We start from the raw sequence: 27,826 nt of genomic DNA, 5'->3' as shown, positions 1-27,826 counted from the left end.
ATTCCCTAGGTAGAGGTTGAATAATTATAGGAGATTGGCTTTTGTTATTTATACATTATTGCTTTTGTAATTTTGCCCAATACATGCCAATGTGTGCTCTGAACAATAAGCTACTGACAGGGATGAACAAAATAAATGGAAGGGTTTTTTGGACGTAAGGAAAAATAGGATTTTTTTTTCCACAATTCATATATTATTCATTATTATGGAGAACCTTATTTTCTGAAGTCTGTTACTTTCTACTTTCAAAGGGATGGAATTCCATGAGGAACTTCATAATCTTGGGGCAAAAGAAGGCTTGAAAGGAAGAAAACTCAACAAGGCAATTGAGAGTTTTGCGTGGAACATTACTGTATTGAAGGTAAATGGAAACTACAGCTGCCCCTTTGACCTTTGCTATTGTCCATCCTATTCTTACAATATGCTCAAGGGCTTCTCAGCTGTGGACAGTGATTTAGGTCCCTTAGAGCTATTTATGGGCATATTGCCTGGCTCATGCTCTGTAGGAGGCTTGGGAACATGCAGATTGAAATCAATTAATATTTTACCATAATAGATAGGGCAATTAAATTTGCACATAAGACAGAGGGTTACAGACTTGTGACACCAAATTCCATTCCCTGATGGTTGGGTCTATTCTTACTTTAGTTGAACATTGTAGAAATGATTGGGTCTCCATATATTTGCTTGTGACCAGAATACGATTAAAGGGAGCTGCTACAAATTGCAGAAGACAAACTGCAGTTTTTGCTGAGGCACAAGGACTGTATAGTCTTTACAATAAACACCCCACACCCTCACATCTCACTACACATGCATAGACTCTTTTTCTTTGGAAATTGTTTACAAAACCAGGTTGCTTCTACATGTTTTATGGGAGATGAGGTGGCACAATGGACAGAGTACTAGACATAAAATCAGAAAGACCTGGGTTCTAATCTGGCCTCAGCCACTTAGTAGTCCCTTATTTTCTCTCAGCCTCAGTTTCCTCCTGTGTAAAAGGAGAATTATAATAACATTTACCTCTCAGGGTTATTGTGAGATTAAAATGAAGTAAGATTTGTCAAGTGCTTTGTAAACCTTAAGGTGCTTATATAAATACTAGTTTTATTATCATCATTTTTAGCTCTAGTTTAATGTTAGAGTAATAGAGTGAAGGTACCACTTTTGTATTTTTAGCCCTCATCAGACCGCTTTTGGAATGTTGTTCAATTCTGGGCACCACATTTTAGGAAGGACACTGAAGAGATTGAGGCCATCCAGAAGAGGGCAATTAGAAGGCTGAAGGTCTTCAAGGTCATCCCTCATGGTAGCTGCTTAAAGGAAATGGGGATGGTTAAGCTAGAGAAGAGGGGGTAGAAGGATGATAGTTGTTTTCAAAAAATATAAAAGCTGTCCTGTAGTAGAGGATTCTTAGACTTGTCTCTTCAGCCCCAAAGAGAAGAATTAGGAATAGTGGGTAGAAGTTGCAAAAAGAAAAAACAGGCTTGATATCAGGAAAGCTTTCCTAACAGATCTGTCTTAAAGAGCCATGGGGGTGGTTCAGGCAGGAGCGTTCTCATTGTGGAATCTTTAAGTAAAGGCTGGATGCGTGTGTTATAGAGAGATAACTGAAGCTAGATGGCAGATCTAAAATTCTGTGGTTCTGTAAATCAGAGATTATTTAGGTAGCAATAAACTTGACTGTGGCTTATTATTCATAAACTATGGGCTGGATTTGCACATGTACACATTTATACATATAAACTCAAATACACACTCAGCATTGTGCATACCTTTACAAAATATGTATTTGAAGGGGAAGATCTTGGGATAATCTTGTTACATTAGTTTGCAATGTGGTTGTGAGGGGAGCTGAATTTTGATCTGTGACAACCTTTCTAGTGGACCCCAAAATACATGCAAAATCTTCTGTTTGGATGTATGTGTGTATACATATATATGAAATTAAAATATGCTAGGCTCCGAGCAGCTAGGTGGTGCAGTAGATAGAATACTGGCCCTGATGTCAGAAGGACCTGACTTCAAATCTGGCCTCAGACCAAATACTTGACACTTACTAGCTGTGTGGCCCTGGACAAGTCACTTAACCCCAACTGCCTAAAAAACAAAGAACAAAAAAATAAAATATGCTAGGCTTAGTGTTTCTATTTTTAATTTTTTGTTTTCCTTTCTTTTCATTTTTTTATTTATTAATTTATTTTTAGTTTTCAACATTCACTTCCACAAGATTTTAAGTTCCAAATTTTCTCCCCATCTTGTACCTCCCCCCAACCCAAGACGGTGTACATTCTGAATACCCTTTCCCCTAATCTGCCCTCCCTTCTATCCCCTTCCTTCTCTTATCCCCTTCCTCTTCTGTTTTCTTGTAGGGCAGGATAGATTTCTATACCCCATTGCCTGTACATCTTATTTCCCACTTGCTTGTGAAAACAGTTTTTAACATTTGTTTTTTTAAAAAAAAAATTTTTTCCATATGCTTTTGAGTTGAAAATTTTTCTCCCTTTTTCTCCCCCCACCCTCCCCAAGACGGCGCACAATCTGACATAGGCTTTACATTTATGTATCCATTAAAAATATTTTCACATTAGTGAAGTTGTAAGTAAAAATTAAAACCAATAGGAGAAACCATCAGAAAGATGAAACAAAACTCAAGAGAAGAGAAAAATAAGTGAGAGTGATTCGACTTCCATAGTTCTTTCTTTGGATATGGACAGCATTTTCCTTCCCGAGGCCTCTGGAGATGTCTTAGATCCTTGTAATGCTGAGAAGGGTTCAGTTTAACATTCTTAGTCATTGCATAACGTGGCTGCTATTGTGTACAAAGTCCTCTTGGTTCTGCTCACTTCACTCAGCATCAGACCATATAAGTCTTCCCAGGTTTTTCTGAAGTCAGCCTGTTCATCATTTCTTATAGCACAATAGTATTCCATTACATTCATATACCACAACTTGCTCAGCCATTCCCCAATTGATGGGCATTCTCTCAATTTCCAATTCTTTGCCACCACAAAAAGAGCTGCTATGTATATTTTTGTACATGTGGGTCCTTTTCCCATTTGTTTGATCTCTTTGGGATATAGCCCTAGAAGTGCTATTGCTGGATCAAAGGGTATGCACATTTTTGTATCCCTTTGGGCATAGTTCCAAATTGTTCTCCAAAATGGTTGGATCATTTCACAACTCCACCAACAATGTATTAGTGTTCCAATTTTCCCACATCCTCTCCAACATTTATCATTTTCCTGTTTTGTCATGTTGGCCAATCTGATAGGTGTGATGTGGTACCTCAGAGTTGTTTTGATTTGCATTTCTCTAATCAATAATGATTTAGAGCATTTTTTCATATGACTATAGATGGCTTTAATTTCTTCATCTGAGAACTGTCTGTTCATATCCTTTGACCATTTATCAATTGGGGAATGGCTTGTGTTCTTATAAATTTGTCTTAATTCTCTATATATTTTAGAAATGAGGCCTTTATCAGAAAGACTGGTTGTAAAAATTCTTTCCCAATTTTCTACCTTCCTTCTAATCTTAGTTGCATTGGCTTTGTTTGTGCAAAAACTTTTCAATTTAATGTAATATTATTTCATTGTCTATGGTGCCTTTTAGCAGGATGTAGTTTCCTTCCTTATCTCTTTTGATTAGATCTATTTTTGCTTTTGCTTTATCAGAGATCAGGATTGCTACCCCTGCTTTTTTTACTTCAGCTGAGCATAATATATTCTGCTCCAGCCTTTTACCTTTACCCTGTATGTGTCACTCTTTTTCAAATGTGTTTCCTGTAAACAACATATTGTAGGATTATGGTTTTTAATCCATTCTGCAATCCTTTCCGTTTTATGGGAGAGTTCATCCCATTCACATTCACAGTTATGATTACTATCTGTGTCTTTTTCTCCATCCTTTCCCCCCATTTATGCTTTTCTTTCTCCTTTTTCCTTTCCCCCTTCACTAGTGTTTTGCTTTTGACCACGCCTCCTTCAGTCCCTTCCCCCTTTTATTATCCCTTTCCCTTTTCTTCCCCTTCAGTCTTACTACTTCCCTCCCTTCTTTCCCCCCTCCCTTTTCTTTCCCCTTTTCCCTCCTACTGCCTATAGGGCAAGTTAGATTTCTATACCTAACTGATTATATTATGCCCTTCTTGAGCCTAATCTGATGAGAGTAAGGTTCAAACAATCCCCCCCCTTCTTTCCCTCTGCTGTAATAGGATTTTGTGTCTTTTCCTGTAATGTAATTTACCCTTGTCTGCCTCCTCCTTTCTCAGTACCTTTTCTAAGATTAGATTGATCCACTTATTTGGATCCATTTAACCCACTTGATTAGATTTTTTTTTATCATTACATCAAAGTCAACTAATATCCACCCTCTTTATGTATACTCCTTTAACAAGGTGTAATAACAATACAGTTCTCAAGGGTTGCAAGTCTCATATTCCCTTGTAGGGGTTTAAACACCCCCCCCATTAACAACATATTGTATCCTTCTGTCCCATTTACCTTTTTAAGTCCTTCTTGAGTCCTGTACTTGAAGATCAAATTTTTTGTTGAGCTCTGGTCTTTTTATCAGGAAAGTTTGGAAGTCTCCTATTTCGTTGAATATCCACCTCCTCCCTTGAAAAATGATGCTCATTTTTGCTGGGTAATTGATCCTTGGCTGCATTCCAAGCTCCTTTGCCTTATGGAATATCATGTTCCATGCCCTGCGTCTTTTAATGTAGAAGCTGCAAGGTCCTGTGTAATCCTGACTGTGGTTCCATGATATTTAAATTCTTTCTTTCTGGCTGCTTGCAGCACCTTCTCTTTCATCTGGTAATTTTGGAATTTTGCTATTATATTCTTGTGTTGTCAATTTGGGATCTCTTTCAGGTGGTGATCGGTGGATTCTTTCTATGGTTATTTTCCCTTCTGGTTCTAGGACTTCTGGGCAGTTTTCCTTTATGATTTCCTGAAAGATACTGTCCAGGCTCTTTTTTTCATCATGATTTTCAGGTAGTCCAATAATTTTTAAATTGTCTCTCCTGAGTCGATTTTCCAGGTCGGTTGTTTTACTGATGAGGTATTTTACATTTTCATCTTTTTTTCATTTTTTTGTTTCTGTTTGACTGATTCTTGCTCTCTCATAGAGACATTAGTTTCCATTTGTCCAATTCTAGTTTTTAACAGATTGTTTTCTTCTGTTAGTTTTTGTACTTCCTTCTTCAACTGGCCAATTGTGTTTTTTAGGGACTTGTTTCTTCAGTACTCTTCTGTTAGTTTTTGTCCTTCCTTCTTCAATTGGCCAATTGTGTTTTTTAGGGACTTGTTTTCTTCAGTGTATTTTTTTTCCAACTGGCCAATTGTATTTTTGAAGGACTCTTTTACCTCTCTCATTTGACTATTAAAATCCTTCTTGAGCTCTTCTAAGAAGGCTTTTTGGGCTTCAGACCAGTTCATATTCCCTTTTGTTGTTGCAGATGTGGGTTTGTTGACAATGTTGTCCTCTTCAGAATTTCTGTCTTGATCTTCACTCTTCTCATAATATGAATCTATGGTACGTTTCTTTTTACTCATGGTGTTTCTTTATTCCCTGGCCTTTAAAGAGATTGAGCTCTCCTGCTGGGGAACAGAGGGTACTGACCCAAGCTTCTTGTGTTGGGAGCCTAGGTCTTGGTCACTGGCTTTGTGCTGGGGCCTCTTATGCTGGGAATTGGAGGCTGTAGGTTTCTGGCAGCTTACCTTGTGTTGGGCTGGAATCAGCAAGGCTGGAACTTTCAGGCAATTCTAGGTTGCCTGCTTTTCCTTTCCTTTAGCTTTCTTCAGCTCCTTTTAGATGGCTGCTGCAGGATGTTTATCTGCCTGGGGCCCCCTGCAGTGTTGTCTCCATGTTTCTCCTAATGCACCGGGAGATTCCTTTGCGGTGGATTGCCGAGACTCCTGGTGGTTTTCTGAGCTGGTTTCCACCGGTTCCCCCCCCTCACTGAGGCACTCGGAGGTCCAGGTGTTGGTGTTTGCCTGCTCTACCACCTGGGCTTCAGGATCTCTTCACAATTGGGGGCTTCAGGGCTCCTACAGCTCACCTGGTGTTGGGTTGGAATCATCTAGGCCGGGGCTTTAGGAAGCCTTTGGGTTGTTTTCTTCACCTCCTTTCAGATGAATGCTGCAGGGTACTTATCTGCCTGGGGCCCCTTGTTTTCGCTGAGGCACTGGGAGACCAGTTTGCTGGGCTACTGCACCGCTGCTCCTTGTCTTTCTTCTAGTTCAGGTGTTCCAGGGTTTTTTTTTTCTGGGGTGATATTTTCTGGGTTTTCAGAGGTTGATAGGGGAGAGTGAGAGCGACTACCTTTTCACTCCGCCATCTTGGCTCCTGGAAGCAGAACTCTTAACATTTGTTTTTAAAACTTTGGGTTCCAAATTTTCTCCCTTCCTCCCCCCCACCCACCCTCATTTAGAAGGCAAGAAACTTGATGCAGGTTATACATGTGTAGTCATGCAAATCACTTCCATAGTAGTCACATTCAGGAAAACTAACTATATTTCCCTTCATCCTATCCTACTCCCATTTATTCTATTCTCCTTTTGACCCTGTCCTTCCACAGAAGTATTTGCTTCTGATTACCCCTCCCCCCAATCTGCACTTCCCTTTATCACCTTCCGCCTTATCCCCTTCCACCTATTTTCCTGTAGGGTAAGATAGACTTCCATACCCAACTGAGTGTGCATGGTATTCTCTCCTTAATAGGCTTAGTGTTTTCAGAGGCAGAGCTGCCACAGGTGCTTTCTATGAATACAAATGCAACTAAAAACAACAGGGAGTCTTCAACTAGCTATACTGGCTATGTAGCCCATTGACTATATCTGCTTTTATTGAGAATGATAGACCAAACTAATTTGCTAAATTTGTGGAAAGATAAGGAGTTGAAGTGAAATTAATTTGGAGAAGGGAGTGGATGGAGTATAGATATGTTTGTTTTCAATGTATTAACCTTTAAAACATTTTTTAAAAATTCAGTTCACAACCTTGCCCAGGCTAGAAGTTCAGCAGCCACTCCTGGGCATGATCCCAGTACTGATCAGCATGAAAGCTTTAACTTGCTCTGTTTTTTCCAATTTGGACTGGTTTGCCCTTCTCTAGGTATCCTGAGGGGCTTTCTGCTCCCAGAGGCTCACCATAATGGTGCTGAACTTAGTGTGGACATACAGTTAACTTAGACCTACTGCAACTCAAAACTCCTGAGCTCAAGCTGTCTGCCAGCCTCACTCAGCTTCCCCAACAGGAAGGACCATAGTTGTGTGTTGTGCCACACTCCAACAAGGTAATGCAATATGTTGAGGAATATGAGGTTCCATGTTTGGGGGAATTCCCTCCAAGGACACAGATTCCAAGGAGTGTGTGTGTGTGTTTATATATACATATACATATACATATACATATACATATACATATACATATACATATACATATACATATACATATACATATACATATACATATACATATACATATACATATACATATACATATACATACACATGTACATATACATACATACACACACATATATAGTTATATATATGTAATAGTTATATATATAGTTATATATGTATATTTTTAAATAATATTTTATTTTCACCAAATTGTATGTTAACATAATTTTTGACATTATAAAAAAAGTTTTGAGTTCCAAATTCTATCCTTCTCTCCCTCATTCCCCCCTCTCTGAGATGGTAAGCAATCTGATATAGGTTATACATGTGCAATTACATAAAACATGTACATATTAGTCATTTTGTAAAAGACTTGAACAGCAAAAAAGAAAGGAAGGAAGGAAGGAAAGAAGAAAGAAAGAAAAACAAAAGAAGTGAAAAATAGTGTATAGTCAGATATTAGTCCTTTCTCTGGAGGTGGATAGCATATTTCATCATGAGTCCTTTGGGATTGTCTTGGATCATTGTATTGTTGAGAATAGCCGAGTCATTAACGGTTATTTAGTGTACAGTATTGCTTTTACTGTGTACAATGTTCTCCTGGTTCTGCTCACTTCACCTGGTATTAGTTCATCTGCATCTTTCCAGGTTTTTCTGAAGTCATCCTGCCAAGCCATGTATATCTTGTCATACTTTGTGAATCTGGATTATGTCTTCTTGTAAATTCTCTGCAAGAGCTCCACTTAATATGCCCTATAACTTTTAACATTCCATGGTTACCAGAGAGCACAAGAGTTGGTCACATCTTGATCTTGCTACATGACCAGCTCACCTTTTCTTTTTTTATTTTTTTAAGCAATTGGGGTTGTGACTTGCCCAAGGTCACACAGCTCGTAAGAGTCAACTGTTTGGTCTGAGGCTGGATTTAAACTCAGGTCCTCCTGACTTCAGGGCTGTTGCTCTATCCACTGCGCCACCCAGCTGCCCCACCAGCTCACCTTTTTTGAAAATCATACTCCTCTCTGATGATATCCTATGCGTCATTTCTATTTCGCTCTTTATTGTTAATGTGCTGCTATATAATTGTGCCTACCATGTCCTTCTCCATTAAACTTTAATTCTTCCGGGATTGTGATATTCCACGACTGATCTGGACCCAGAATTGAAGGAGAGGAGGAGTGTGGGCTGGATTGCCTTTGGGAAACTGGGCAATGCCTTTAATGACCCTATAAGTTTCTCCCTGAAACAATGGTCTGTCTTTTGTTGTTGTTTTGATGTTTTATTTTGTTTGTTTGCAACAGCATTCATCCAGTGATACACACATCCAGGCTATGAGTCATTGTTTATAAAAGATTAGGTCTTTAAAATAATATGATAGCCATACTCATGCATATAGTTTCATAAGGAAAATGAAAGAAAAGAATGAACAAAAAGAAGATACCCATAAAAGATTCCCATAAAATCTTTGCAAGGAGGTGGGATTTTGCTGAGCTGAGTGCTCCCTTTAATGATATAGATCATTACCCCTCTGTTACCTAAAAGGTACTCTTCTAGATTTTCAGTGTCCAGAAAATTCATCACCCTATAACTAATATAGTTATGAGCCTCTCTATTCAATAACATTTATCAAATGTCTATTCTGTTCCAGGTACTATACTAGGTGCTGGAGATGCAAAGAAAGCAATGAAATAGTCCTTGCTCTCAAGGAGCTTATATTCTGCTTAGGAGGGGAGGAATAATGTATACATAAAGCAAGATAACACAAAATATATACAACATAAATAAATAAGTGATTGGGAGATGGGAAGCAGTATCAACTAAAGGGATTAGAAAAGGCCTCATTTAGTACATACTTTTTGAACTGAGTCTTATAGGGATTCGAAGAATTGAAAATGAGTAGGGTAAACATTCCAAGCATGGAGGATAACTTAATTAGATTGGTCCATGGAAAACAGGCATGTAGTCCATCTTTAGTCCTAACTAATTTGTTATTGATATTTTTAACATTTTGATAGATTTGTGATCTCATCAATGTAAGTACTCCTTCCAGTGATGCAAATTGAATCCCAACCACTCCCTTGCCTCCTTTGAAACTTTTGTCTATGTTCTTGGGAATATCTCCACCAGAGGTCCAGCCAAAGTGAGGGGATCTTTCCTTTTGATCTCTTGGCACACTGCAAGTATCCCAGTACAGCATGTGGCCTGTTCATTAGTTAACTTTAGCACAACAGTGTACTTCAAATCATGTTATATGACTTCAAGTCATTGAAGAATGAAAGTTGAGGGTCAACCAGACATCAAGGGAGAGGCAAATGATAGGCATGAATAGGCTGCCACTGAGAACTGTGTAAGAGAAATGATGCAAAGGATGTTATCAGAGACTTATGGCTAGAAAAGCAGGTGGACTGGTTATATGTTGCAAGTGAAGGGCAACTGGTCAGTGTTGATATACTTTAAAAATATTCTGACTTGGATTATTCTCAAATACCTGCCAGTTTGGAAGTCTAGAACAGAAATGTATTTTACACTTTAATTGAAAAATAGGTTAGTTTTATTGTTATGCCATTGTAGGAAAGCATATTACCTAGAAGAAGTACTTTTTTTTTTCTAATTTAGACTGAATTTTTGCAAAGGCAATATTTAAATCTTTGAGAAACTGCATTTATGGAAAAACTGACTCAATATGAGATACAACTGTGCTTCTGGATGCTGCCTTAGTCCTGAAATTTGGAACTCTTCCCCTTATGCAAAAAGAAATTAAGGAGTTTAAAAATAAATCTCTCTGCACAAGACAGTTTAATTCAGTGTTCTCTTGGATTCTACTTCCATCCTATCTTTGGACTACACATAAACTTTTAGGTTGACGCTTAGGCAGTAAAGTCTTTTCTCTATCTTATATTATAGTTATATATTATATATTTATATATAAAAATTATAATGTATGTAAGATTAATAAATCTTATCCAATCTTATCTCATCCGTTCTCATGTTGGGGGCAGAGAGCTTGAAAATACTATTACAGTGGAAAAAAGGGCCTAGAGAGACTGACTGTTTCAATACTCAGTGGCAAAATAGTGTAAAATTATTTCTCTTTCCCTATAAAGCTACAGCCACATATATAAGTCCATCAACATAAAAAAAAGCACAGTTAGAGATTTGCTGCTCAGTTCTGAACCCCCTCCCCCTTCCCTGCTGTAATAAAGTTGAGTAGCTTCCTGTTACCACCAGGAGCACATGCAAGATGCTGTTTGGCATTCAAAGCCCTTCAAAACCTAGCTTTCTCCTACCTTTCCAATCTTCTTACACCTTATTCTCCTACACATACTCTTTGATACAGTTATATAGGCATTTTTGCTGGCTGTCCCAGATGACTGGAATGCTTACTTTTCTCTTCAGCTTTGACTACTAACCTCCCTGGCTTCTTTTAATCCCAACTAAAATCCAACCTTCTACAGGAAGCCTTCCCTAGTTCCTCTTAATTCCAGTGAGTTCCCCTTTTAATTATTTCCTATTTGCTTTGTGTATGTTTGTTTGCATATTCCCCTCCCCCATTAGATTGTAAGCTCCTTGAGGGCAGAGGCTGTCTTTTGCCTCTTTTTGTATCCTCAGTGCTTAGCACAGTGCCTAGCACATAGTAGGTGCTTAGTAAATGTTTATTGAATTATTTATTGAATTTAATTAAAATGCCCCAAATATTCAGGTTCAACCTTAACAGAATCACCTGTAGTGTTCTTCAGTCATGTTATGAACAAAACAACATGAGTAGGTTCCCCCCCAATTCTTCCCAAGGACCTAGGGTTTCCTGCTTGAATGGCTTAAGGGCTTCGAGCCATTCATTCATAGGATCGGAGATTTAGAGCAGGAAGGAAACTTAGAGGTCATCCAATCCATCCTCCTTAGTTTTTAGATAAGGAAACAAACTGGTAAAACAAAGGTTTGCAGTCAGAGAAGCTTTCACCTTGTTATTTGACCAAAATGCTTTAGTAAGTGGCTCCAGGTTTAACGAAATACAAGTGATTTAAACTATACCGCCATGTTTCCTCATGTCCAGCCCAGCACTACCTGAGATATAAACTTCTTGAGGGTCCCCACTCTCTACCTTCTTGTATTTAGTCTTTGTATCCTCAGTGCCTAGCATAGTACCATACTTACAGTAAGCACTTAAAAAAGGTTGAATTGAATTGATAGTGGAGCTGTTCAGAAAGGCCTAGGAGGCATTATGGACCTGTAAAGAAAGAGATTCTATAAACCCCCTTGCTTATCGGTCCCACTTGTGTTTGGTTTAAGGAAGGGCTATAAAAAACGAGAAGGGGATGTATATGACAGTGTGGTAAGTTACTACTAGGTGCCAAGCACTGTGGTAAGTGCTTTATAAATATGATCTCATTTGATCCTCACAATAACCTTGGGAGGTAGGTGTTATTACTGTCTCCATTTTGCAGTTGAAAAAACTGAAGCAGATAGAAATTAAGTGATTTGCCCAAGGTCACATAGCTTATAAATGCTTCATGTCAAATTTGAATTCAGGTACTCCTGACTTCAAGCCCAGCAGAGTCCTATCAACTGTGCTACCTAGCTGCCTAGGTAAGGGAAGAGAAAGAGTAAAAGAGTTTCATCTTTACAAGTCAGTGTAGCCCCAGAGAATCCAAACCTACAAGAAAGAGGGCTGGATCTTAAAAATAAAAAAAAAAGAATATAGAAAATTTCTTTAGTTTCATTAATTTATTTGAATAAATTTCTTTAGTTAAAAATTGAATCTTCTTGGTTAGATGTCCCAATGATCTGATATTAATCAATGGGAAAGAGGCTGGTAAAAAAATTTAGGATGGTAAAAAAAAAAAAAACCCAAAAAACAAGGGAGGTAGAAAGATGAAAAAATGCCTGAATGCCTGTTTAGTTTATTAGCCTTACAGCTCTGGGCATGGTGTGACTATATCAAATTATCTGTGTTTTTCCATATGGCAATGATTTTCAGTTATTCAGCAATAATTTATTTAGCATGTACTGGGGATACAAAGAAATTACAAAGAAAAAAAAACAGTTCCTGACTTCAGGGATCTTACATTTCTAATGGGTGAGAAAACATGTAAATAATTAGGTACCTACAAGATATAAACAGAGGAGATGAATATAATCTGAAAGGGGAAGGCATCAACAATTTGGGGCAGGGGTGGAAGGGATGAAACTGGGAAAGGACTCTGGTGGAAAGTGGGATTTCAGCTGAGTATTGAAGAAAGCCCTGAAAACCGGGAGTGAGGAGGCAGAGAGCATCCCAGGTATGTGGGGATGACAAAGATAAAAACATAGAGAAGAGAGATGGAACGTTATGTTTGCAGAACTACTAGGAGGCCAGTGTAGCTGGATTGGAGTGGCCAGTTTTCATCCGTCCTCTGACCCGTCACCCACCTCCACTTCTTGCTAAGTATAGTATATACCTGCCCTGGAAAGAGCCATTCGGTTCCATTTTATAGCATATGTATATTTCCTGATAAAGTAATTCAGACACCAGCATCTATTCCACCCTCACACATTAGCAGCTTCATCCACCTGTCTTTTCTTAATGATGTTTGTCAGGAACAGGTTTGTTCTGGTTGCTAGCATGACTTTAAATCTAACAAAATCTCTCATATTTTAAAAGACCTCTGATGAAAGGGAATCTGCAACATTCCTCTTGGGGAAATGGGAATTAAATTTAGAAGAGATTCTTGGGGCTTGAAAAGCTTCTGAACATCTACTCTTAGCAGAAAAAACATAGAAATTCATTATGCCAGGACAAAATGTGATATTTTTTTCCAGAATGAAATTGAGTTAAGGTAGTCTTACCTATAACATGATGCCAAGAATGGACTCTGAGAATAGTATTCTAGAGAGACTCTGGAATAGGTTTTTCTGGCTCATTTTAAAATTTGTTTTAAGGACTTAAGATTTCATAACCATTAAATTTTAGTGGCTTGACAGATGACATCCATTTTTAGGAGACTGGGAAAGATTTAAGTACAGATGGAAAAATAATACTGGGGGAGTATACTTTTGGAGTTTTTATTATAAAGGGAAAGAAAGGAAGAAGGTATTTACTAGAGATTGGAGTAGGGGATGGTGAAAAACTAACTTAGGCTTTATGCATGAGTTTTAATGATCACTGGTTGAATGACATTTGTGTAGAATAGATGGCAGCTCGGAATAATGAAACTATTACCTCAGCAGTCTCTCATATGGGATGATGTATATTTTCAGTTTTCCAAATTCTTGTCGAGGACTCTTGTTCCATAATTTGCTATTTTCTGGTGTGTAAGATAAAAAATATTCTCTTTTGATTTATGTGCAGCATATAGATGAAATGTCTTTAGCTTTCTAATTCTTCTTATACTCTTCAATATTACCGTGATAACCTGCCCCCCTAATCAAGCAATTAATTATTATTTGTTAAGTGGTCTTTATATTCTGGGAACTTATGCTTAGTTCTGGGGATGAAAGTAAAAAGAATGAAACAATCCTACTTGCAAGGAGCTTATTTTGTAATGAGAGAGACAAGTACAAAAAGAGGCAAAAGATATCTCCTGCCCTCAAGTAGTCTATATGATGCAACCTTCCAATTTAATCTGACTCTCTCATCTTGCCTGTAGTTCCCCAAAAACCTTTCAAAGATATCGAATATCTTATCTCATCCAGGCATTCACATGGCCTCCCACTATTCAGGGTCTCTGACTGGGGGTCAAATCCTCATTCCTTACTGTATGGAATGAGAGAGAAGAGTGGAAATTGAGAGAAGGGGATTGTTGTACTTTATGTGGATAGTTTTCAAATTCTTCAAAAATAGTTTCCCTTGTAATGCTGTACATTTTATCTTATGCATCTAAAAACATTCTGAGAAGGGCTCTATAGACTTTACCAGTCTTCTAAGGGTATCATGATACAAAAAGGGGGGTTTGTAACAAATGAAACACCCAGGTCTCCTGAACAATGAAAAGGTTACAGAGAAAGAAGAGTAGAGAGAAATATTCTTGGGCATAAAATCTGAAATGTCTTCAGTGCTCTCTATTGAGAAACATCATTTTATAGTGGAAAGTAGTGCTAGGCTTGGAGTTAAGAGAGACCTGGATTGAAATCCCACCTCTAACTCTTACAAGCTGGGTGACCATGAGCCAGTCACCCTCCCAGGGCCTTGTTTTCTTCATCTCTAAAATGAGCACGATAATAGCTCTAGTATTCACCTCACGTTGTTATTGTGTTATGATATGTATGTAACATACACATGTGTAAAGTGCTGTGCAAACCTTAAAGTGTGATAGAAAACTTTACTATTATTATTATTAATCAGAAAAGGTCTTGGAGAATCTGAGGCTGATAGGAATTGAAGCATTAAGGCAGAATTTTCTTCCTAGGAAGTGTAAGGTGCTGTTTCAAATGCCTTGTGTATAGAATAATACAGTTAGGGGTAAATGGGTCTCCTTTCCTTCTCTGCTTCACTGTGTGGGTTGCTTGGACCAAATTACCAAAGGTTCCAGAAAACCTTCAGTGTTTCTCTTTTTCTCTCTCTTCAGTTACTTTCTATATTTGGTCTCTTTGTCCTTAAGTAGATTTCCCTCTTTCTACATGTTCTTCTACAAACTTGTTATACTTACTGATTTTTAAAATTACTTGTCTATTCTCTTTCTAAGACTGTATTCCTCCTTCCTATAGAGACTGTGGGTTCACCACCATTATAGGAATTTTAACATAAGCTAGATTTGAGGGGTCAAACACGTGATGTGGGCTTCCTAGTGCATCCTGAACCAGATTAAAATGTAATCAGGAAGAAATAAATAAAAAAACCCAATAAGATGTAAATATTACATTTTAATACTAAGGCAATATGCAGCCCACAGAAATCCTTGTGTATGGATTAGTGACCTCCTTTTCCCCCATTTCTATTTGAGTTTGATATCATTGGGCTAGATGACCCTTTTATGGGGATGCTGTAGAATTGATTCTTGGTTGGGCATGCATTGGACTAGACTTCTAACTTTGAGGGTCAATGATTCTATATTGTTCTGATTGCGGTCCACCCCTCCTTTACTATTACATTCCCATTGGTTATCATTACTCAGTGTTGTATTCTTCCTCTTCCACTGTTCCTTCCAGGTTGATCTAGGAAGGTCTCATCTTGATGTTCCTTTGCCAATATAGTGGCCTTTCTGGCCTTCTCTGTCAGCTCTGCAGTGCTGTTAAAATTGAACTGAATTGATCATCGTAGTCGAAGAAGTGTTTTGATTGATTTTGTATTTCACAGAGAAGTTGGCCTACCCATGAAGTTCAGATAGCAGTTTTCTAAACCCTGTAGCTTATGTACCAAGTGTGTTTTCATCATCTTCTTTCCCCTGGAACAGTTTGATCTGCAATAAATAGTACTTAATAGTCTATAATATGCACCAAGCAGTTTTATATCAATAGCAGATTTATTTACACTATGCCAATCTTTATGTATTTTCTTAGAAACTTTCTTATGTGGAAGGTCCAAATTCTGATAACATCTGATTGGAATGGCTTATTGATCTGTAATTGTTACTGACAGCATGGGTAAATGAAATGATTGCTTTTATTCGATTTATTTATTTTTTTACTTAGGACCATATGATCATAAATTTCAAGGTGGATGGAACCTTGCAAGCCATCTGGTTCATTCCTCTTCTGTTTATTTTATATAATAGGATATTGAGGCACAGAGAGATTAAGAGGTCAAAAACATCTTCTACCACTAAAGTCAGCAGACTTTCCACTATATCATGCTACCTCTTATACATTATTTTCTCCATCAGTTGGTGTCTAGGTGTCCATTTAGACACTATTTAGCCTGCTAAAAGGATTTGGCTAGCTCAGTTTAGTAGAAAAAGAATGCTGGTAATGGGTTTAATTCCACATGAGCCACTTAGTTTCTCTTCTTTCTATGACCACAGATGACATGTATAAACCTAATTAACTCTCTTGTCATCATAAGTCATTGAAAGCAGTTAGGTGGTGCAGTGGATAGAGTGCTGGGCTTGGAGTGAAAAAGCCCTAAGCTTGAGTCCTGCCTCAGACAATGACTCACTCTTCAGCCCTTTGCAGGTCACAACTTCTCTCTCTGGCTCAGCTTCCTCATCTGTAAAATGAGGATAAATAATAATAGCACTTATATCATATGATTGCTGTGAGGATCAAATGAGATACCATATATAGAGTGCTTTGTAAACCTTACAATGCTATATTCATTTAGTTATTATTCTTGCTATAAGAATAAATGATCTCACATTCTAATGATTTGGGTCAGTAATAATTTTATAAGCAAAACACAATACCATCATCAGGGTCATCATTATCATTAACAACTGGGAGATGAAAATATGCACATTTAGAAGGCATGGTATCTACCCTTGGCTTCTTACAGATGCCATAGCTCTTACCATGAGTTTAGATACAGGACAATGTGTGTTTATTATTTAATTAACTAGGCATATTTTGGTGACTATAATGTATAGGTAGGTAAAAGAAAACATGGCTTCTCCCTATAATCTATTATATTCACTGGTGAAGAAAAAGTTTCTCTCATGCTTCCTTTGCTCTCAAACTCCATTGTGGTATTTGGTAAGGAAAAAAAAGTAATTTGATCACCACCTTTATAGGTAATAAATTTGGAGACATTTAGTATAAAAATAACTTTGACTTCATATCCACATCCTTAGTTTTCTTAATTTCTAGATGTCTGTCATTCATTTAGATTGATGTATGGCTGTAAAACCTCTTCCATAAGTCAAAAGATCTGTGATTTGATTATTATGGGTCCTCTATATACTGATGACAATCCCAAATGGTCTGTGCCTTAGAAGACAGTCTTCATAAGTTGTTTGGCCAAACTATTATTCATTTTGTGAGCAACCTTCCTAGGGATGAGGCTGATCTTTAGACAACGTACCTATGGTACATTTTGTTCCAATACAAGGATCTTTTCTAGGAGGCATGTTGTTTGTTAAGTTGAATGATAGGACCCAATGGATTTTATGCTTCACTGAATTAGCTTTCAAGAACACAAGGTCATATTTGCAATACAATGAGGCATCATAATATAACTTTAGTCTACATGGCTATGTTAGAACTTCTTAAAATGAAATAGGGATGGATATAATACTGCAACTTTTATTTCATTAACCACTCATTAGTATTATGGATAATTTATTAGTTCACTAAATTTAAACAAGATGATTGTTAATTTCAGAAAGATTTAAATATTAAATTATGAATGGATTAATTAGCTAGGTTATAGAAAATAATCTGTAGCATCATTTAATTAATGTGCACATCCATAAATGTCATTTGAAAACTTATAGAGGAGAAAGTGGGGAAGAATATTTTATAATATAAAACATTAGCTTGTGCTAAGGGCTTCCAAGAATGTTAGTGAAAGGCAGAAGAACACAGTGTAGTGGTTCTCAAAGTGTATTCTCTAGATCTCTGGGGTGTCCCTAGGGTGCTTTCACCGAGTCTGCAAGGAAAAAAACTTTTCAGTGTATTACTAAGACATTATTTGCCTATTAAAATACTCTATTTTCCAATGCCATATATTTGTGAGGCTGGATTTTCCTCAATTTCCTTCGGTCAAATTAACTTCACAACAGACTGAATACAGAAGCAGATATGAGAATCTAGCTGTCTTTTTGTTTTCTTAAGTGAAAAAGTATACTTTAATCTGCACTCAGAGTCCACCAGTTCTTTATCTGGAAGTGGATAGCGTTTTCTTTCGTGAGTCCTTTGCACTTGTCCTGGATCATTGTGTTGCTAAGAAGAGCTGAGTCATTCATAGTTGATCATCACACAATGTTGCTGATACTGTGTACAATGGTTTCCTGGTTCTGCTTATGTCACTTTGCATCAGTTTGTACAAGTCTTCCCAGGTTTTTCTAACATCTGCCTGCTCCTCATTTCTTATTGCACAGTAGTATTCCATTACATTCATATAGCATAGTTTGTTCAGCCATTCTGCAGTTGATGGGCATCTCTTCAAGTTCTAATAATTTGCAAAAAGGGCTGCTATAAATAGTTTTACATATGTAGGCAATGTCTCAGGCTTACTGTGTTAGGGGCTGTAGGCCCTGGATATTTACCTGGTTCTTCACTGATGTTGCCCTGTGACCCGTGGGGGATCCTCATGTCTGGTGCCGCGCTGAGAGGGTGTGGGGGGGTGGCTGGTGGTGCTGGAGGCTGCAGAGGTCTGGCAGCTTACCTAATATTGAACGGGGGTCCTAGTGCTGGTGTCTGGTGTGAACTGAGACCTTTGGGGGTTGTTTCAGCGCTTCTCTGGGGCTACACTGAAGCATGTGGAGATCTGGCTACTGGCTGTCTGCCCGCGGCTGTGCTGAAGCATGAGGCGGTTTTTAGAGCTGGAGTCTGCCCACTTTTCTGGCTATGCTGAAGCATGTGGGACATCCTGGAGTTGGTGTTTGCCTGCTCCACCACACTGGGGCTCAGGATCTCCTGATGGTTTGCTGAGGTGGGGTTGGCTGCTGGCTTGCTGGGATGCTTCCTGTCCTGTGCTCTGTTCCCCTTTTACCTGAGTGAGACAGACCTTTATTACTGATCTTACAAGTTTCTTAGGCTAAAAGATTTTTTTGCCTGCTTTTTGATGGTTCTTCTGTTTCAGTATTTGTTTGGGGCACTATTTTATGGTTGTTTAGAAATGAATATGGGAGAGTTATGTCAATTTACTGCTTACTCTGCCATCTTGGCTCCCGCCTGGCTGTCTTCTTTTAAGCCAGACATTAGATTTTTATAAAAATATGATAAGCAATGCCATTCTTCTGACTCATTTTTTTGTTTTAGACAATATAGTTATTTGTCATAAGTATATATTATTTATATCACCATGTAGTAGATTTATTATTGTTATTCTAAAATGAATTAATAAATACATATTTCAAAATTTTATCAGTTTTGATTTCTAGCATGGTAAATATTGATAGATATAATCCACATAAACAAAAGCTCTTTCGTGGTTTTAATAGTGTAAACAGATCCTGAGACCAAAAAGTTTGAGAACCGGTAGAATGACACAGAAACCATTATCCTTGGAATCAGTGAGACGTAGATTCAAATTTTACCTCTGCATGCAAGTTTAAATCTTGTACGTTCAACCCTTGTCACATCACTTAAACTCTTGTTGCCCTAAGCAATTCTCAAAGATGTTAAGGTACAGATGAGTTGGAAATCTGTGGACTGTGTTTACAAGTCCAAACTAAATTAAATAAAATAACAGGTGAAAAAAATTGAACATAGAATTATGGGCTGTGAGAATGAAAAGGGAACTTTGAGGTCATAGAGTCCAGTCTTCCTATTTTACAGAGGTGGAAGCGTGGGATCAGAAACATTAATTGACTTGTCCAAGGCTACAGGGCTAGTAAAGAAATGAGCAGAGATCATTATAATTAATATAAATGTAAAATGGATGTACCTAGTGCAATTATGCAACTAATTTAAAACCTGCTCTTTCTGAATTGCTCTTGTCTCAATTACATGAGGAACTTTGAGCACAGGGTCTCTAATGTTTTTTAGCAATAAATAGGCAGTTACTCCCTCTCTACCTTTTCCCCTTTGGTGGCTGAAACCCAGCTGTGCTGCCCAGGAGGCTGGCAGAGATAAAAGCCAGGCTGTTGACATGATTATGGAGGCACAGACTACGTTACTTTTCTTCCACTCAAACTAAATTTAGCTTCTCTCTGAGATACACTTTTTCCTTCAGAGGAAAAGCAGCATATCTTACAATGATTATTAAATAATTCACAAGTGGCAGAGTCCTAATGAATAGAGCTATCAACAAGGCTAGAGGAGCTGGCTGCAACTTTAGAGGCCATTTCCAAGTCTTATTTTACATTGGGGTTGGGGGGGGGGCTTTCTCTCATGGATATTTAGTATTCCTACAAAGGCTTTTGTAGGTTGAGATGAAAGTGCTATCTCAAGTGTTTCCTAGAATGGACATGATAAAGCTAAAAGAAAACAGTGTAAATGAAAACATGCCAGCTTTATCCTCATGTCCCTCTACCCACTTTTAATTTAGGTAACAGCATGGTAGAGTAGAAGAGACATTAGCTTTGGAGTTAGAAGACATACATTTGAGTCCTGTCTTTGCCACTCACTGGCTCTGTGATCTTGGTCAACCCTAATCTTTCTGAGGCTCAGTTTTCTCATCTCTAAAATGGCAGTGATAATGCCTACCTTGAAGTATTTTGGAGAGACTCCAATGAGATAATATATGTGAAGGGCTTTGCAAACTGTACGAAATTAGCATGTAGCAGTGTCTGACACATACTAAGTACTTAATGCATGGCTTTTCATAAATTTTTGCAGATGTAACGTGTCATTATCAATTCATATTTGAACAACCTCTTCTCTGTCACTTTGGAAACTGAGCAGTCATCCCAGCTAATCAGCAGTAGTTTTCCCCCATTAGCTTGAGTCTACCTTGTGGAATAGGCAAACCCATGATGTGCATGTTATAGAAAAGACAAAGAAATTAGACGGTGTCTCTGAGGGACTGGTTTGAGTTGATCCCCATAGGGAAGAAGAAATATGGCTGTTTTCCAGGTGTGGATGTTCCCTAATTGAAATTGATTTTTTTTCATCTTAGTTCTGAGCCAAAGACCTTTGGTCTCACCAGACAGTATACACTGATTCAATTACTTTCACCCCAACAAGCCATTAATTAAACACCTATGTTATATTCCAGGAACTGTCTTGGGTGTTGGAGATACAAGGCCCCCCAAAGTCAAAAGTTTATGTTAATCAAAAATGAGTCCTTTTTGGAATCCTTCTGAAGGGATGTACCTGAACCACTGGAACAATTGTAAAAAAAAAATCTGCTGCACTGTTGGTGTGGTTTAAGCAAACATAATATATGATAATTAGGATGCATAAAACAGATAAATTGAGAGTTGACTCCTTGTCTTAAAGTGACAGTCATTTTAGAGATCTTGAAAGTGGAATATTCCTCTATGATTTGAAATATGGTTTGATTTATATACAACTTTTCAGTAAAACAGCTATTAGTTTTTGTTTTTGAGGTGGGGGATGGATTTGAGAAACTTCTTTTTTCTTCCCAATAGACCTCTGACCAGAAATTCTTAACTATTGAATATTGAGGAGGTATTATCAGCCTACAAGGTCAAAGCTGAGGCTTTCAGAAACAAAGAGAACCATGGACCTTTCTATCTGAACAGGGTACTTCGTTAAGCAGCAGAGAATACTGCCTCCTAATGATTAGTTTTGTAAGCTTTTTTCTCTGCCAGCACAATGCTGGTCTAAAAATAGTCAAACTCCTGCTGTGTTTATTTAAAAGATACTATTCTCAATGGGCTTCTGAGTCAATTGTACTCAGTGATGGAAAGTTCTCAAGTTGCTTTACAATGTGTTTCAGGGCAAAATGATTGTAATCCAAATCTCTCACAGGTACTACTTAATCAAGGGGAATATTCTCTAACTCTCATCTGCTTGTGATTCAGCAGCAAGGGAGCTACGGGGAGAAAGTCATTACCTTTATGAAACAAAGAGAATAATATTGGTTTTTAATTCTTATAAATGACAAAATGAATCCATTATCTGACTCTCTATATTTACACTGTCATCTGCTTTTTCTCTCTCTCACACACTCCTCTCTCTCTGTCTCTCTCTCTGTCTGTCTCATTTTTCTCTCTTCAAATAAAAGAATAAATGTGAGTTGTTAATATGTCAGTGAATGAATTGAATCCTTTAAGCAAAAAGAATATTTTAAAGTTTTAACAAGACATTGAAAACAAATCAATTTGGTTGAATATCCATTGATTTCTTACCTAGTACTGAATTTTTTCTAAGGTTAGCACCATTTAGAGGATTATAGGATTATAGTTAGAAAGAACCTTTAATGGTATTTAGCCCAACTTCCTCATTTTGCTAATAGGAAGAACCAGGATTTGCACTCAGGTCATTTGACTCAAAAGCCAAAATTCTTTTGCATTACATTCTATTAAAGCATGACTTTCCCAAGAATAATAGATCATTTGAAATAAATATTAATTTTTATTTATATATTTACATGACAAAACATATTATACAGTTTACAGAAAATAGGTCTTTTGACTTATTATTTGTTGATCAGTAATTTTTGTTTATCAGGCATAAATTTTCTGAGTCTAAATATCTGTCTCAATGGTGATGATGTCAAAACATTAATAGTAAATGAGAGGACTGAAGATTCTAAACAATGCACATTGTGTAGCCTCAGCGCCAGCTCATTGACTACTTAGCGTGTTGTAGTCTGAAAATGGAGGGGGTGGGGTTGGGGGGGAAAGCCAGAAACTTCCTTCCTTTCCTCTTTTAATAAAAGATTTGTGTGGGAGAGGAAGACTGTCACAGAAAAGAATGCTTTAAGATATATTGTGACTCGGTGTGTGTGTGTGTGTGTGTGTGTATGTGTGTGTGTGTGTGTGTGTGTGTGTGTAGTATGCAAAGGCTACTCTTTGGTTCAAGTATTGTAATATAATAACACTCACTGGAAGGAAGGTTATAACTATACATAACAATGATAGCTAGGATCTTGGTCACCAAGGAGAAACTTCCTTTGAGTTTTTGGTTATTTATACATACGAGGACTCACTTATTCTCTCTTAAAACATGAATATGTATATATATATACACACACACACATTATATATACATTTATACGAAGTACTCTGTTCAGATAGAAAGGTCCATGGGTCTCTTTGTTTCTGAAAGCCTCAGCTTTGACCTTGTAGGCTGATAATACCTCCTCAATATTCAATAGTTAAGAATTTCTGGTCAGAGGTCTATTGGGAAGAAAAAAGAAGTTTCTCAAATCCATCCCCCACCTCAAAAACAAAAACTAATAGCCGTCTTACTGAAAAGTTGTATATAAATCAAACCATATTTCAAATCATAGAGGAATATTCCACTTTCAAGATCTCTAAAATGACTGTCACTTTAAGACAAGGAGTCATAATGTATGTATATATATGTGTGTGTGTGTGTGTGTGTGTGTATACACACACACACACTCACACACATACCAACAGTAGGGTTTCTGATTTACTCCAAAAGATAAATGCTAAGCCAACAGTGAAGAGTGATGGATTTGGTGTAAGAGGCCTTGGGATTGAATCCTGACTGCTGCTTTCTACTTAAGTGACTCTGGGCAAGTCAATTTGTCTGTAAAAAGTGGGGATTAGGACTGAGTACCTCTAAATTACCTTCCATCTCTAAATCTATGACCTTCATCCCCCTTTCACATTGTGAAACCCACATTAAAAAAATTCTGTTAAGGTCTGAAAAATGATTTCCTCACATCGGCCTTCATGCACTTTGTATTCTTGCCAAAAAGTCCCATTTGCTGTTTCCCAAACTGGGCCTTCCCTCTCCTGACTGTGTTCTTTGATAGTCCTGGAATGCACTTCCCCCTCACCTTATTCATGTAGCATCTCTAGCTCTCACCCAGGCACATTCTGTGTATGTACCACCTCTTAAAGTAAGCCTTTCTGGATCCCCCTAGTTATTACTTTTCTCTCCTTACTCAATTACAATGTATCTATTGATCTGTTTTGATGTGCAAGGGACAGCTTGATGGTATAATTGATAGAGTCCCAGGCCTGGAATCAGGGAAATTATTCTTTGTAAGTTCAAATCCAGCCTAAGATGCTTATTAGTTGTGTGGCCCGGGGCAAGGCACTTGACCCTATTTGTCTTAGTTCCTTATCGGTAAAATGAGCTGGAGAAGGAAATGGCAAACAACTCTAGTATCTTTGCAAGAAAACCCTAAATGGGGTTACTGAGAGTCGGGGTAGGATTGATGTGTCTCTTCAGTAGAATATAAGCTCTTTGAGCGAAAGGACTGATTTTCCTTTTGTTTTTGAATGCCCTACCTAGTAGGCATTTAACAAATGATTGTTGGATTTATTTGGAGATAAATAGGGCTAATATTATTATCTTTATTTTATGGGTAAGGAAATTGATTTGCAGAGATAAAGTGACTTGCCCAGGGTCAAACAGCTAGTAAGCGCCAGAGCTGATAAATCTAGGACATCAGTGCACTTTCTACTGTGTGTTACACCAGCTCTCTTACTAGCACCAAAAGCTGTGAATTATAAGGAAGTCTGAGTCAAATTTCTGGAGGTGCTACATTTCTGTCTCCTGGGATGGGGAAAGATAGGAAAAAGAGAAGTGATAGGCTAAGTGATTCCCATTGACCCTGCGTTTTCCACAAATGCTTCTTGTCACATCCCTCCCACCTGATTTGATTCTTAGGCAAAATTGCCACAGTGTTAATAAAATTCATGTGGTAAAAATGTAGGACTAGTTGTGGGGTTATTTATAAAAATGCCTGAATTATTCATAAGCCCTGCTTATTTGATTGTCCCATTATGAATCTGATTGAAGCAAAATTTGGATTTATCTCTTCTACCCTGAGGTGTTCATGTGTGAAATAATCATGTCCCCACTGCTTTTTTTTTCTTTTGCAACTCTAGATTAAAAATATGATCCCTAAATTTTTCAGACTTAGCAGATCTCTAGCCCTGCCTGGCACTTAAGCATTTGCCACTGGATTATCATGATAGGTGAGGGTAGGGAAGTGTATCTTTACTGCATTATTAATTATAAGGAAATTATTGAGTTAGTACAAACTGTAGCACTTAATGCAAGCCAATATTGTGCTGAGGTTAATTTAGGAAAATGATCTCATGACCAATAATACTTAATAGAGAAAATGTGCTTTCATTAATTGAAAAATTAAAATTAAGTTAAAAAACAATAACATACCCCAAAGTCCTAAGCCACCAAAGGTTATGTCTACTTATAACTATTAGCTTATCATCATTATTATTTTTGTATACTGGAAGCACAGGATATAAAATCAAAAGCTGAACTGTAAGAAGTAGAGATTAGTAGATTTCATTTGGTTATGAGTACAGTGCCTGCTGTGGGCCAGCTAGATTTGGACCTTCATTGATTTTGATAACCAAACGAACTTGATTTGATTTGTTCCTCCACGTAATGGAAACAATCTCTTTTGAAGTTCACTCCAACATTTTGAGAGACCAAATTAAGTTTTGTCATCTGAACAAAAAATATTGCTCAGTTAATGGCCTGTCTACCCCCACCTTCTATTTTTAAAACAACCTATGAAAACTTGAATGAGGGAAAATTATTCTTTTAGATGATTTCGATTAAAATATGACAATGGCACCAGTATAATGAGGCTTTGCATACAGGCTCCTAAAAGGAATAAGAAGGATCCCTCAGTTATCAGTGGGTTTAACCTTCCTGCATTCCATGGAGATTAACAGTCTCAGGGATTGGATTTGGGATAGCTTTATGTGATCTTTTACTGTTATCTGTTTAACTTTGCCCTTGGGTTCTTATCTTCCTCTATGAATCATCGTCATCTTCATTACTGTCACCATGAAATATTTATTGACAATTCATTGTGTGTCTGGCACTAAAAATAAAATGCCTTTTACCAGAGAGTTATTCTCTACCTCCAAGAGTCTTCCCATACTCAAACCTGGCAAATCTTGTTCCTCCAGCCTTATTGACCATTTTGGAATAACTACCTTTTTGAGACAGCTCTTAATGTATTTATTCCTTTCCTGTAATTGGAATCTCTGTTGAAAGGCAACTTGGGTAAACTAGCCAAAGAGACTAAATATTGGAGAAATTAGAAGTGACTATGTGGCTACCCAGAACTAGTGAATTACATGGTACAATTAGTCTTAGAGAACCTGGATTTGAATCCTAGCTCTGCCACTTAATGCCTCTATGATCTTGGGTGAGGATCTCAGTTTCTATATCCATTAAATAGTATTGTTGAATTAAATTACTTTAAGGTCCCTTTCAGCTCTACACATGTAATCTACTCTGTGCTGTTATTGTTGTTTTTTCATAAGTTCGTATATAGAAACATACATTTACTAAGATGAATAAGGGAGTTTAATAGTATTTATATTCCAAAAATGATTCTACCTCTGGAAGCCAAGATGGCAGAGTAAACAGTAAATTGCCATAACTGTCTCATATTTACCTCTAAACAACCATAAAATAGTACCCCCAAACAAATCCTGGAACAGGAGAATGAGCAAAAAGACAAGGTAAAACAATCTTTTAGCCCAAGAAACTTGAAAGATTAGTAAGAAAGGTCTATCTCACTGAGGTAAAAGGGGAATGCAGTACAAGACAAGAAGTGTCCCAGCAAGCCAGCAGCATGCCTCACTTCAGCAAACCAGAAGGAGATCCTGAGCCTCAGATTAAGTAAAAGTGGAGGGGACTGAAAGAAGAGAGGGCAGACCAGGGCAGGGGGTTGACAGAAGCAACCCAATGTCAAGGAGAGAAAGAATGAAAGGAGAGAGAGGACAAATAGGAGGAAAAATAGGATGGAGGGAAACACACAGTTAGTTAGTAATTATAACTCTGAATGTGAATGGGATGAACTCTCTCATAAAATGGAAGGGGATAGCAGAGTGCATCAAAAACCAGAATCCTACAATATGTTGTTTACAAGAAACACACTTGAAGCAGAGAGACTCACAAAGAGTAAAGGTAAAGGCAGGAGCAGAATCTATTATACTTCAGCTGAAGTTAAAAAAAAAAGCAGGGGTAGCAATCCTGATCTCAGACAAAGCAAAGGCAAAAACAGACCTATTTAAAAGAGATAAGGAAGGAAACTACGTCTCGCTAAAAGTTACCATAGACAATGAAGTAATATCAATACCAAGCATAAATCCACCCAGTGGTATAGCATTCAAATTCTTAAAGGAGATGTTAAGTGAGTTACAGGTTAATGACCAAACAAGAGATAGCATTATGAAATGTAAAATAGATCTTTTTGATGATATTAAATTAAAAAGCTTTTGCACAAATAAAACCAATGCAAACAAGATTAGAAGGAAAGCAGAAAGCTGGGAAACAATCTATAGCAAGTGTCTCTGATGAAGACCTCATTTCTCAAATATATGGAAAACTGAGTCAAATTTATAAGAATACAAGCCATTCCCTAATTGATAAATGGTCAAAGGATACAAACAGGCAGTTTTCAGATGAAGAAATCAAAGCTATCTATAGGCATATGAAGAAGTGCTTTAAATCACTGTAATTAGATAAATGTAAATTACAACATCTCTGAGGTATTGCTTCATACCTATCAGATTGGCTAATATGACAAAAAAGGAAAATGATAAATGTTGGAGAGGATGTAGGAAAATTGGGACACTAATGTACTGTCGGTGGAGTTTTGAACTGATCCAATCATTCTTGAGAGCAATTTGGAGCTATGTCCAAAAGGCAACCAAACTGTATACGCTTTGATCCTGCAATACCACTACTAGGTCTGTATCCCAAAGAGATCATAAAAAGGGAAAAGGACCCACATGTACAAA

General features: G+C 37.5%; 1 protein-coding gene across 1 annotated transcript in view; it reads left to right on the top strand.

The window, feature by feature from the left end:
* PLCL1 (phospholipase C like 1 (inactive)) overlaps window positions 1-27,826 on the top strand; it is a 415,950-nt gene that overhangs the window by 359,230 nt on the left and 28,894 nt on the right. Inside the window, 1 exon segment of the mRNA XM_020993598.2 lies at window positions 252-361. Coding sequence (XP_020849257.1) covers window positions 252-361 — 110 coding nt within the window.

Source organism: Phascolarctos cinereus, unplaced genomic scaffold (genome assembly GCF_003287225.1).
Source record: "Phascolarctos cinereus isolate Bilbo 61053 unplaced genomic scaffold, phaCin_HiC Scaffold_726;HRSCAF=1367, whole genome shotgun sequence".
In the NCBI taxonomy this organism is placed as follows: Eukaryota; Metazoa; Chordata; class Mammalia; order Diprotodontia; family Phascolarctidae; genus Phascolarctos; species Phascolarctos cinereus.
The sequence above is the reverse complement of the archived record's forward strand: the minus strand, read 5'-3'. Positions and strand labels throughout refer to the sequence as shown.